General features: G+C 42.9%; 1 protein-coding gene across 2 annotated transcripts in view; it reads left to right on the top strand.

The window, feature by feature from the left end:
* Positions 1-12,939, top strand: part of C2CD3 (C2 domain containing 3 centriole elongation regulator) — a 168,538-nt gene that overhangs the window by 127,932 nt on the left and 27,667 nt on the right. The window contains exons 30-33 of one of the 2 annotated variants that reach the window (XR_010322490.1): positions 6,159-6,320; positions 8,691-8,911; positions 11,030-11,096; positions 11,363-11,475. Coding sequence is in view for 1 of the 2 variants with exons in the window: in XM_010599587.3 (XP_010597889.1) it covers positions 6,159-6,320; positions 8,691-8,911; positions 11,363-12,311 (1,332 nt within the window). In the remaining variant the exon portion in view is untranslated. Of the gene's footprint in view, positions 1-6,158; positions 6,321-8,690; positions 8,912-11,029; positions 11,097-11,362; positions 12,312-12,939 lie in introns of those variants that run through there. The other variant, XM_010599587.3, reaches the window with a different exon arrangement.

The following is a 12,939-nucleotide window of genomic DNA, read 5'->3' as shown; positions in this document are numbered from 1 at the left end:
CCAAGAGGGGATTGGTCACTTTGTGGCCCTGATGGGAGGGCCGTACCTTGAAATTGAGGAGGAGTTTGTAGATGTAAGTAGCTAACCCCACAGAGGTTTCACAGACAGAAAGAAGAAGGAAGAAAGAAAAGAGAGAAGCAGAGAGAGAGGAGGGAAGGAACCTCCTAAAAAAGGTATAATACAAGTCAAGGGCTGTACTACTAAAGGCAGCAACAGGCTTGGAGAGGGCCCAGCAGCAGAGTCACAGATGACAGACGACAGAATCAAGAGGAGTCTGGCCTCAAGGCTGAGAGGAACTTGTCCTCAGGGGGCTGAGAGGAGCCCTGTCCTGAGGGAACCAAGGGGAGCCCGTCCTCAGGGGGCCGAGAAGAGGCATGTACAGCAGAGAGAAAGTACTGTTTGGCTTGCACGGCGAAGAGAAGCTGAGAGACCTGCACCAAAGAAGGGAGGGATGTGGTCTCCACTTGGGAGAGCCTTCCAAACTTTGCCTGTGTGCTTCCTGATCCTGATCCTGATCCTACGGTGTAGCCTGTTGATCCTGATCCTGAGTTATACCCTGTTGCTTCCTTAATAAACCACTTAACTGTAAAGTATGGTCTCTGAGTTCTGACCATTGTAACAGACTATCCAACCAGAAGAGAAGCCAAGAGCGCTGTGGGAGGGATGGCTGGTGTCAGAATTTGTAAAAAGGTTGGCGCGTGAAAGTATGTCTGACATCCACCTCATAGGGATTAGCCTTAGGCTGATCTTAATTTGAGTTATCCCCCCTGAAGTTAGGTTCTGACACTGATCCTTCCACTACCACCATTTTACAGTCTGTTAAATCCTAGATCCCAGGCTTAGATGATTCCTCAGTTATGTATATATTTTTTATAGGTGTTCCTTTGACATAGCCAATCAGTGAGACATATGGGTAGGGCAGCATACCTCTGGTGCTCCCTATTCGGTAAAGTTTTTTTTATATATTTCCTAACTGTGGTAAAATATATATAATAGAATTTTCAATTTTAACCATCTTTAAGTGTGTAGCTCATGGCATTAATTACATTCAGTGTTGTGCAACCATAACCACTATTTATTTCTAAAACTTTTCATCGCCTCGAACAGAAAATCTCTACCCATTTAGTAATAACTCCCCATTCCTTCCATCCCCATTCCCTGGACCTCTTTCCATCTCTACAAATTTGCCTGTTTTTGATATTTTATGTAAGCGGAATCATACAATATTTGACCTTTAGTGTCTGGCTTATTTTACTTAGTATGCCGTATTTTTTGGAAATAACATGCCCACCTAAATAACACGCCCACACATGTAACACGCATAGTACACTTAGAAAAATAACATGCAAGGGGGTTGCACAATTGGCAAAAAACATATAATGTGTACTGTTACGGATTGAATTGTGTCCCCCCAAAATGTGTTATAAATCCTAACCTCTATGCTTATGGTTATAACTCCATTTGGGAATGGGTTGTCTTTGCTATGTTAATGAGACAGTGTTAGTGTAGGGTGCGTCTTGAATTAGTCTCTCTTGAGATATAAAAGAGATTACACAAGCAAACCAAGAAGCAGAAATGGGGGAAGAGAGATGCCAACCCACATGAAGATTGCCCAGGAGCAGAAACTCAGAAGAGACAAGGACCTTCCTCCAGAGCCAACAGAGAGAGAAGCCTTCCCCTAGAACTGGCACCCTAAATTCTGACCTCTAGCCTCTTAAACTGCGAGAGAATAAATTTCTGTTTGCTAAAGCCATCTGCTTGTGCTATCTCTGTGGTAGCAGCACTAGATAACTAATAACTTGGTACCAAGAAGTGGGAGTGTACCTCTAAAAGACACCTAAAATGTGGGAGTGGTTTTGGAGTTGGGTAATGGGTAGAGGCTAAAAGAGTTTTAAGGCGCCTAATAGTAAAAGCCTAGATTTCCTTGAAGAGATTGTTCATAGAATTATGGATGTCAAAGGCAATTCTGGTGAGGCTTTAGAAGGGAGTGCAGAAAATTATGGAGAAATTCTCTATCGTCCTACAGAATACATATGGCGCCAGCAACATTCTGTTGCTAGAAATGTGGACATTAAATGTGCTTCTGGTGAGGCTTTAAAAGGAAATGATGACCATGTGATTGGACAGTGGAGGAAGGGTGATGCTTTTTCTGCAGTGGCAAAGAACTTGTCTGAATTATGTTCAAGCGTTTGTTGGAAGGTAGGACTTGTAAATGATGAATTTGGATATTGTTGTTGTTAGGTGCCATCAAGTCAGTTCCAACTCATAGCGACCTTGTGCACAACAGAATGAAACACTGCCTGGTCCTGTACCATCCTCGCAATTGTTGCTGTGCTTGACCGCATTGTTGCAGCCACTGTGTCAGTTCATTTCATTGAGGATCTTCCTGTTTTTTGCTGACCCTCTATTTTAGCAAGCATGATGTCCTTCTCCAGGAACTGGTCCCTCCTGATAACACGTCTGAAGTATGTGAGATGTAGTCTCGCCACCCTTGCTTCTAAGGAGCATTCTGGTTGTACTTCTTTCAAGACAGATTTGTTCATTCTTTTGGCAGTCCATGGTTGTAATGGATTGAATTATGTCCCCCCGTAACGTGTGTATCAACTTGGTTAGGCCATAAGTCCCAGTATTCTGTGGTTGTTCTCCATTTTGTAATTGTTATTTTATGTTAAGAGGATTAGGGTGGAATTGTAACACCACTCTTGCTCAGGTCACCTCCCTGATCCAGTGTAAGGGGAGTTTTCCTGGGGTGTGGCCTGCACCACCTTTTATCTCTCAAGAGATAAAAGGAAAGGGAAGCAAGCAGAGAGTTGGGGACCTCATACCACCAAGAAAGCAGCACCAGGAGCAGAGTGCATCCTTTGGACATGGGGTCCCTGCGCCTCAGAAGCTCCTTGACCAGGGGAAGCCTTCCTCCAGAACTGACAGAGAGCATTCACCTGGAGCTGATACCCTGAATTTGAATTTGTAACCTACTAGACTGTGAGAAAATAAATTTCTCTTTGTTAAAGCTATCCACTTGTGGTATTTCTATTACAGCAGTACTAGATGACTAAGACAATGGTATAGTGAGTATTCTTCGCCAGCACAATTCAAAGGCATCAATTCTTCTTTGGCCTTCCTTATTCATTGTCCAGCTTTCAACATGCATATGAGGCTATTGAAAACACCATGGCTTGGGTCAAGCACACCTTAGTCCTCAAGGTGACATCTTTGCTTTTCACCACTTCAAAGAGGTCTTTTGCAGCCAATTTGGCCAATGCAATGTGTCTTTTGATTTCTTGACTACTACTTCCATGGGTGTTGATTGTGGATCCAGGTAAAATTAAATCCTTGATAACTTCAGTCTTTTCTCAGTTTATCATGATATTGCTTATTGGTCCAGTTGTGAGGATTTTTGTTTTCTTTATGTTGAGGTATAATCCATACTGAAGGCTGTAGTCTTTGATCTTCATCAGTAAGTGCTTCGAGTCCTCCTCACTTTCAGCAAGCAAGGTTACGTCATCTGCTTCATGCAGGTTGTTAATGAGTCTTCCTTCAGTCCTGATGGGAAGCTGCCAGAAATTCAAGCCGGATTTAGAAGAGGACATGGAACAAAGGATATCATTCCTGATGTCAGATGGATTCTGGCTGAAAGCAGAGAATACTGCAAAGATGTTTACCTGTGTTTTCTTGACTGTACTAAGGCATTCGACTGTGTGGATCGTAACAAATTATGGATAACATTGCTGAGAATAGGAATTCTGGAACACTTAATTGTGCTTATAAGGAATTTGTACATGGATCAAGAGACAGTCGTTTGAACAGAACAAGGGAATACTGCATAGCTTAAAGGTGTGCATCAGGGTTGTACCCTTTCACCATACCTATTCAATCTGTATGTTGGATATTTGGCTGAGGAGATTTCTAAGCAAGATCGTAAAGGGGCAACATGGTTTCCCCATGCCACTTATAGTAAAATGTGAGAGGAAAGAGACTTAAAGATGAGCTGCGCAAAATGAAAACAAAAGTTAAAGATGTGGAAAATTCTGTTGTACAAACTAAGGACATGTGTCCCAGGATTTTCACCAAGGATGTGGCTACACAATCTTTTGTTAAAGAGATTAAGCCTGTGACTGATGGATCTAACCAACTACCACAGCAGAAAACCCATCAGCTTAGACTAAAGGGGACAGGAAAAAAGGAAAGAATGCTGTCTGTCTCTTGGAATTCTACAGGCAAGAAATGGGCCAAAAGAGCTACAGCTGTTGTCCTCCAGGAAAAGAAAAGGACCATCCCTGGAGCAGCTCAGAGATCAGCAGAACTGTTGGAAGGAGCACAGGAAGCAGGGCTGCATCAGTTTCAAAGGCAGAGTCACTTCAAAATGTGGAGTCCCAGCCTCCTAGGTTTAAAAGAGTCAGATCTTCACTCGTGGTACTTCTGTTACAGCAGCACTAGATAACTAAGACACACAGGTTATTTGCATAAAAGTGTAAGTAATGTTTTCAGAGTTCATGTTGTAGCATGTATCAGAATTTCATTCATTTTATGGCTGACAAAAAAGAAAAATTGGTGGGATCAAGTTCTTTCATGTCATGCTCAGAAATTTGACATTTATTCTATAGATAAAAAAGAACCCTCGTTGTTGGGAATGTAACATGATGCAACTGCTTTGCTAAAGTCTTAGCAGTTCCTCGTAAAGTTAAAAATAGAGTTACTGTATGACCCAGCAATTCCACCCCTAGTTATATACCCAAGAGAAGGGAAAACATACGTCCACACAAAAACTTGTGCATGAATCTTTATAGCAGCATTACTCATAGTAGCAAAAAAAAGTAGAAACAACCCAAACGTCCATCAACTGATGAATGGATGAATGGATAAACTGTGGTTTATTCACACAAAGGAATTTTATTCAGCCATAGGGAAAAATGAAGTCCTGGTACATGCTGCAACATGGATGAATCTTGAAAATATGCTAAGAAAAAGAAGCCAGTCACAAAAGACTGCATATTATATGATTTCATTTATAGGAAATGTCCAGAATAGGCAAATCTAGAGACAGAAGGAGCCCTGGTGGCACAGTGGTTAAGCACTCAACCGCTAACCAAAAGGTCGGTGGTTTGAACCCACCACTTCTCCGCAGGAGAAAGATGTGGCCGTCTGCTTCTGTAAAGATTACAACCTTGGAAACCCCTGTCCTGTGGGGTTGCTATGAGTCAGAATAGAATCCATAGCAATGTTTTTTGTTTGTTTTTTAGTAGAGACAAAGTAGAGTAGTGGTTTCCTAGAGCTGGGAGGGTTGGAGGGCACTAGGGAGTGATTGATAATGAGTACTGGGTTTCTTTATGGGGTGACGAATATGTTTTTAATTGATTGTGGTGATGTTTGCACAACTCTGAATATACTAAAAACCATTGAGTTTTATCCCTTAAATAGGTGAATGTATGGTAAGTGAATTATATCTCTTTTTTTTTTTAAGCTGTTATTGAAAAAAAAGGAAAAAAAGTTTGCTGGAATCACATTCTTGAATGCCACACTAATTTGAAATTTATTCTGTAGGTTAAAATGGAGCCCTGGTAGCGCAGTGGTTAAGAGCTCAGGCTGCTAACCAAGAGGTCAGTAGTTCGAATCCACCAACCACTCCTTGGAAACCCTAGGAAGCAATTCTACTCTGCCCTACAGGGTCGCTATGAATTGGAATCAGACTGGGTAGATAAAAGAGGAGAAGCCAAAGCTCAAAAGGAATAAAAAACAAAAACCAAACCCATTGCTGTGAAGTCGATTCTGACTCAGAGCCTCTAAAGGACAGCATAGAACTGCCCCCTAGGGTTTCCAAGATCAGCTGGTGGATTCAAACTGCTGACTTTTTGGTTAGCTGCTGAACAGTTAACCACTGCAGCACCAGGGCTGCATAATAAGTACTCCATAAATACGGTTATTCTTGTTTTTGGAAGATTACTCAGACTATAATGTGTAGAAGGGATTAAAGGCAGTGTGAGATTGAAGGCAAGATCATTTCAAAGACAGTTGTAATCCAAGCAAGAGTTGATGAAGCCAGAACTCCGATAGTGGGGGTGGATTTGCAGTACCATTTCAGGAGGGCAATTTGTTAATTGTCACAATAGGAGTTATCTCATTGGTTGAGAATTTACTTTGACCCCATTTATTCTTCACAGAAGTGGTACCTCAAGAAGCCAGGCATCACGTCATGAAGAGCATGTGCAGAACATTCGTCGATTTCATGAATCCCTGCACCAGGGAGAGGCAGTGCTGACAAGTGATGACAAACCGATCACATCGTCCTTGTCCTCCAATCCCTCACTTCTGACTTCTCTCAGGTGAGGCTCTCTGTTAAGAAAAAACACAGGAAGCCATATTAGAGCACAAGGTGAATAGGCAATGGCGACGTGCAGTACTGCTTTTCCATCAGCTACCACTGCCCCAGGAGGTTAGCATGGGGCTCTCGTGCAAGTTAGGTCATGGAGCCTCATAAAATTCCTCATAGATTAATCTCAGCTGGGAGTTTCCATTGCTTTCAGAGGGCTCTGTCACTGATTCCAGGGTCAGATTAACCAGTAAGCAAGGTACCCACAGGCTCAATTGCGTTTAATTACTAATCTGTAGTGCACAGTTTCTCATGGGCTTCACTTGTGCACTACGGATTAGCAAGTAAATGCAATTAAGCCAATGCATACCTTGCTTATTGTGTAATCCATCCCTGACTGATTTTATAAATACAGGAACTTTAGGTTGCTCACCAAAACTTAATAATAACCACCCTCACTTCTACACAGCCTCACGTTGACTTTACAAGCATCCAGCAGTGGTTCTTAAAATTCAGTGTGTATCAAAATTACCCGAAGGGCTTATGAAAACACCGATTGCTGGGACTTGTCCCCACAGTTCCAGATTCACTAGGACTAGAGTTGTCCCTGAAAATTTGCGTTTCTAACGAGTTTCCAGGTGATGCTGATGCTGCTAGTCCTAGAACCAGGCTTTGAGAACCACTGCTGTAAAGGAATTCTCTGCCAGATGGAGATGAAACAAGATAATGTAATTTGCATTACTTCCTTTGGTTCATAGAACCATAACACAGTGCCTCATTTGAGTCACAACGGTCCTCTGAGGCCTGCAGGAGAAGTATTAATAACTGTTTCACAAATGAGAAAATTGCAGCTTGGTGTTTGTAAATAGTTGATGTGCCTTCCTGTACCATTGGTTCTGTACCCACACCCCTGACAAAGTCAGTGGGTTTGCATATCTTCTAAAGCTCAAGTTTACATCTGTTTGCATGTTCCTGTAGCAGGTGTTTATCCATGTGGCATACACCAGGGTATAGACACCTGAGTAAATCCACTGTGATTTGATAGAGCCATGGCCTTCAGAGATAGAATAAGTATCAGCTTTACCCTCTCATTTAATTTGGATTTGACTGTGAGACACACAAGGCTTTTCCTAAAAAAAGGGGAGAAAGACTTTCAGTTCACTTCACAGGTGTTTAGTGTCTACTCTGCCATTTGTACCAGGCATATTGAGAGAAATAGAGAAGTTTCAGATATCATTTTCTCTTCCCAGATGCTTTTGGCCTAGTTAGGGAAAATGAATTAACCCATGACTGGAAAATTATTGGGAAATCTAAGATAGAAGGTGGTGTGATGGAGATGTGGAGAATGAAGGAGTTTGAGAGGTGGCTCAGTGATTTGGGATGATAAACTTTTGAAAAGGAGATATACGAGTTACACCTTAAAAGTGGCATGGAATAAGACAAAGCAGGGAGTAGCTTGAACTCAAGTGCCAGCATAAACAGAGGCGTGAGGCAGGAGTGAAGCCAGTGGGGACAGAGCCCATCTATTATGGAAAGAGCGCAGGACTTGGAGTCTCAAATCCTGAGTAGCTACATACTGCTACTTATCCTGAACAAATCACTTAAAGTCTCTGAATCTTACATTCATTATTTGTAAAATAATAATTACTGATGTTATCTGGTTGGCTGAGAATTAAACAAGATCATGTATATGAAAGCACAAAATGTAAAATCCTAAGTAACTGAAGGTGCTAATGTCATTGGTGAGTGGTAAGAATGAATGTAGCCCCATTAAAGGGTTTTGTCCATTTATCCATTCAACATTCATTTATTTTGTGCCAAACATGGCTGGGTACAGTAGATACAAAGGAATCTGCACAAAGCTCACAGTATATTGGGCAGACTGATAAAAAAACAAACTGATATGACTGGAGAGTATAGAAAGAACTGTGAAGCACAAAGGAGGGGCCCCTAAACCCTTTTAGAGGGTCAGGGAAGGCTTGCTAGAAGAGGGTCACTTGCTTCAAGGATCAGGAATGGTTATGAGGTAGCAAAGGACAGTGTTACCCTGAAGTGGGACCTCATTCTATCAGAGTAAGGGGGAGTGATGACTGAGAATGCTGATCAAGAATGGTTCCCTATAAAGAGATGGCATTTTTGCTGGACGTCAGAAGAGGAACCATATTAGCTAAACAGAGTGGGGAGAAAGCTGTCCCCGGCAGTGAGTTCTAGGCAGAAGAGTGAAAAATTAATTGGTGAATTGGAGATAGAGGGCCCTGGTATCAGAAGACTAAGTGAGAGGTATTAAGATCCTGGCTCAAGTGGTAGAATGTCAGGGAGACAGAAGACGCTTGTAACCCTAGTGAATGATCCTTTTGTGCTCTTTTCCCGTCTTTTCTTACAGGAGGAATCTGAGTGAGCTAGATCAGATGCAGCGGTATTTCAGCCAGAAGCTCACCAAGCCTTTCCTACCCCTCAGCCCTCAGTCTCATACAACCATCTTACAGTGCCAGGAGAGTCATAGGGACCACCCTGGGCCAGGAGCCAGCAGCCTGAACCCTGAGAGCCAGTGCATCCTGGAGAAATCAAATAACCTGGTGTTGCAAGTCAGCTCCTTAATCGCAGGTATGGCTTAGGACCCTTCTTGTTAAAGTTATTAGATGCCCATTCAAAAAGCATTTGGATGTCTGCCCTCACACAAGCCCCTGTGATAAATAAAGACCAGAAGCTTTCACCATCTTCCTCTTAACAGGAAAGACATAGTAGTATGGCACAGGAAAATGGGGCAATGGAAAGAGCATTGGACTGAGAGGCAGGAGACCTGGGTCCTTGCTGGGTTTCTGGCATGAACTTGCTATTTGAGTCTGAGCATATCCTTTCCCTTCTTAAGTGTCATTTTCCCCAACCAAAAAAAAAAGAGGGGGAAGATGAATGGTAGGTGAGTGGTTCTTCAGTTATCAGTTCACGAACCGGTGCCACTCTGTTTTCAAAAAATCAACTACCAACATATGAAAATACTTATTCTACAGAACCCAGAAATCTGCATTTCTAACAAGAATCCCCAGATGATTTTGGATGTTGGTGGTCCAGTCTTTGAAAAACACCTTAAATCAGTGGTTCTCATTTTGGCTGCATACTGGAATTATTTAGGAAGCTTTTAAAAATCCAGATATCCAGATTGTACCCATAGATCAATTGCGTCAGGATCTCTGGGGGCAGGACCCAAGCATCAGTATGTTTTTATATCTCCAGGTAATTCCAGTGTGCAGCCAAGGCTGAGACAACTCTAGAACAAGCATGTACTTCCCAAATTTGTCTGAGTATAACAACTACCTGGGGCCCTTATTTTAAAATACAGATTACTGGGTCCTGCTCCATCCTACTGAATTGGAATCCAGAGTGAAAGCTGGAAATCTTATCAGGGAAGCTTTGGGGAACATTTTGAAATCAACCAGATCAAGATTTTTAGCACGTACTTGGCTTTCTAGCAAAATGTGCAGATTCCACCCAGGGATGAATAAATTCAGTTTTCTCTGTTTAAAGGTGGGCGGGGAAGGGGTAGGGAAATGCCATGATTGACACTAGGTACAAACCTTCTTACCCAGATGCCTAACCTGTTGGTATCCAGGGCCCCAGACATACACTTGCTTGAAGATATTCAGTCAACTATTCATGGAGCACCAACTATGCCAGGCACTGTTCTCTTACTAGTTGTGGAAGGATACAGTAGTGGACAAGACAGGCATTGTCTCTGCCTACATCAAGCTTATAGTCAAGCCAACTTACTTCCCCCCAGAAAGAAAGTATAAGAGCAAAACAGAAGGAGCCTTGTTTAGGGTAGAGGTGGGAGCAAATGGTGGGTCCCTTTAAAGGGATATATTAAAAAGGAGAGAGAAATGTATTGAAGGATTGAAGCTGGAGAGTCTTGAGGCCAAGCTTGGGAGTTTAATCCTTTTCCTGGAATAAAATGGTGAGTTCTGGGGAAGCGGATGATAGAAGGAGAAGCACTTTTCACAAGAACAGGATGAATTTGGAAAGGGAGATATGATTGCATTAGGAAAGTGAGTATTAAAAAATTAAAACACATCTTCTGCCCCCACCATACCTCAGTACACCTTTTTGAAGAGTCCATGAGAGAAGTGGATACAAGTGAAGCTTGAGAGTGAGTCATTGAGGGTTTCATCGATATAACATCTGTGTGCTGGACCCTTTGCTGGGCCCTGGAAGCACAGCATGAATCAGACATATGGTCCCTACCTTTGAGAAGCTCAGAGTTTCTCGGGGAAGCATACAGAGAGACTATTACGTGGCAGCATGTTCTTAAGTGCCTCCTTATAGAATGAAGCCGTTTCATCCCCCAAATAATTTGAGGAGACTAGCAGCTTCCATTTAAGTACCTATGTATGTGCCACATACTGTGTGCCCATTTGTTCTATAAATTCTTTACCATAGAATATGGGCGGTGTTAATCACATTTTAAAAGATAAGTAGGCTCAGAGAGGTAGCTTGTTCATAACCACATAGTTAACAAGTGACAGTAGGGATTTGAACCCAGGACTGACCCACTTCAAAGCCTGTGTTCTTTCCAAAACACCATGCTGCCTCCATTTTCTCTGTAAACCTCCCCTGCCTTTATCATTTGGGTAGTAGATATTTCCTGGCTTTTATTTTCCAAGTAAAATAGTTTTAATAATTGTTGTCAATAGGTAAATAAGTGTGTTCTCATTTTGGTTTTTAATATAGGTAATTACTGAAGTAAATGGAAGCATGAACATGCCCGCCAGGACTTCCACCTCCTGAGAATTCCTAAGTATGAGCAGATAGTCTGAAAGCATTTCCACAGATGTATCCACAATTATAAGTAGATTAGATTTTGGTCCTCTGATATTAGAATAAAGTGCTAGAAATTGTACTGCCTTGAATATAGTTTCACTGACTCCTGGGTGAATTAACTGTCTTTAACATTTGTTCAAAGTCTGACTACAAGAATCTTTCTGGAGCTAGAGGCTAGTGTGGGAAACTTGAGTGATCTGTGGCCCTGCCTTGTAGTAAGAGTGCTAATGTGTTGCTGTTCAGATCTGCAGACTATCACCAGGAATTCTCAAGTGTCTTTGAGTTCTCACCAAGCCAGAAGTAGAAGCCAAGAGGTTACCATCCTCCCAGATGCTCAGGACACAGAGGCCATACAAGAACGAAGCAGAACTTCATACCACCCGTTGGCAAGAGCTCCAGATAGGGGCACAAATTCCCCTTCTCCCCCTACTCTTGAAGAGACTTCAGATGGGAGGGGAATGCTCCATGAGGCTCTGGGACATACAGCACCCAAAAATGATGCTGAATCACTGATGTTTACAAAGATGCAGAGCAGTGAGGACACTGAGGCAGGCCTGGCCTACAGCGATGAGGACTATGAAGAAGACATCATTGAGCCCAGGACTCTAAATGAGATCACCACCGTGACAGACAAAACCAGCCCTTGGTCCAGTTTTGTTTCAGACACAAGTGAAGTCATCAGTCTTCAGCCTAATGAGGTGCAGAGAGAAAGTCCCTCTTGTCCTTCTTCAGAGCCTTCCCCCAGGGAGGAGCTTCAGGTCAGAAGTAGCTTTCTCTCCAGCCCAGAAAGGGCTGCTAAGTTTCACCTGCCTAGAAAGGGTTCTCCTAGCCAAAGTCATGTTCCGTGTGAGGATGGATCCTCTAAGAGCAAGGTTGAAGAGCCTGCCTCAGCAAACCCTCAGCTCATCTCACACCTGACACTTTCAGGAACCCAACAGAGCAACACCTTTGTTGGATGGAGTTCATCAAGGGCAAGCGAGGAAAAGGAGCCCAAACCAGAGCCTCAGACTGAGAATGAGGTTGCCTCCAGTGAGCCAAGTGACTCTACTGATAGCTTTGAGAAACTCTCTGTACACCTAGCCTCCCAAACCAGAAGAGAAAACCATAAGGGGCCACCCATCGACTCGTCTGACATCAGGCAGAAGCAAGTAACACCTGGTTCAGAGGTGTCAACAAGGCAGAATCTCCTTCTGTATCCTTTGGTGTTTCCCACAGTGGCCCTGCAAGCCAGCTCTGGGCACTTTGGATGCTGGTGCTTAGACTAACTTAGCATGAACATGAGCAGTGGGCACCCTCATGTAACGTGCTGAAGGGCATGAGAAGACCCTCCTTTGAAAGGCTGCCCGTCAAGTTGATTCTGGCTCGTAGTGACCCTGTAAGACAGAGTAAAACTGCACCATAGGGTTTCCAAGGCTGTAATCTTTACTGAAGCAGATTGCCACATCTTTCTCCCATGGAGCAGCTGGTGGGTTCCAGCTGCCGACCTTTGAGTTAGCAGTCGAGGCCTAACCACTGCGCTACCAAGGCTCCTTCTTGCACTGAGAAGGTGCTTACAATTTTACCATTAACACCAGCCTTCTGAAGCATAATACCTTGAATTGAGTCTAGGTGTTGGTAGCATATTCACTAATCCAGCCTAGCTAGATTTATGTGATTAATCTGTGGGATATTTTACCAACTGAAGGCAAGGCTATTGATCTATGGAATGAGACCATTCATCTCAGTTAAAATAGAAGTGGAGGACACAGGGAGGGGGAGGAAGAGTACTACCATTGATTGAGGATTTGCTCTGTGCCAGGCACTTACATATGTGTTTTATT

The sequence above is a fragment of the Loxodonta africana genome, chromosome 7, assembly GCF_030014295.1.
Source record: "Loxodonta africana isolate mLoxAfr1 chromosome 7, mLoxAfr1.hap2, whole genome shotgun sequence".
Classification (NCBI taxonomy): Eukaryota; Metazoa; Chordata; class Mammalia; order Proboscidea; family Elephantidae; genus Loxodonta; species Loxodonta africana.
This window is presented reverse-complemented; position numbering and strand designations above follow the sequence as displayed.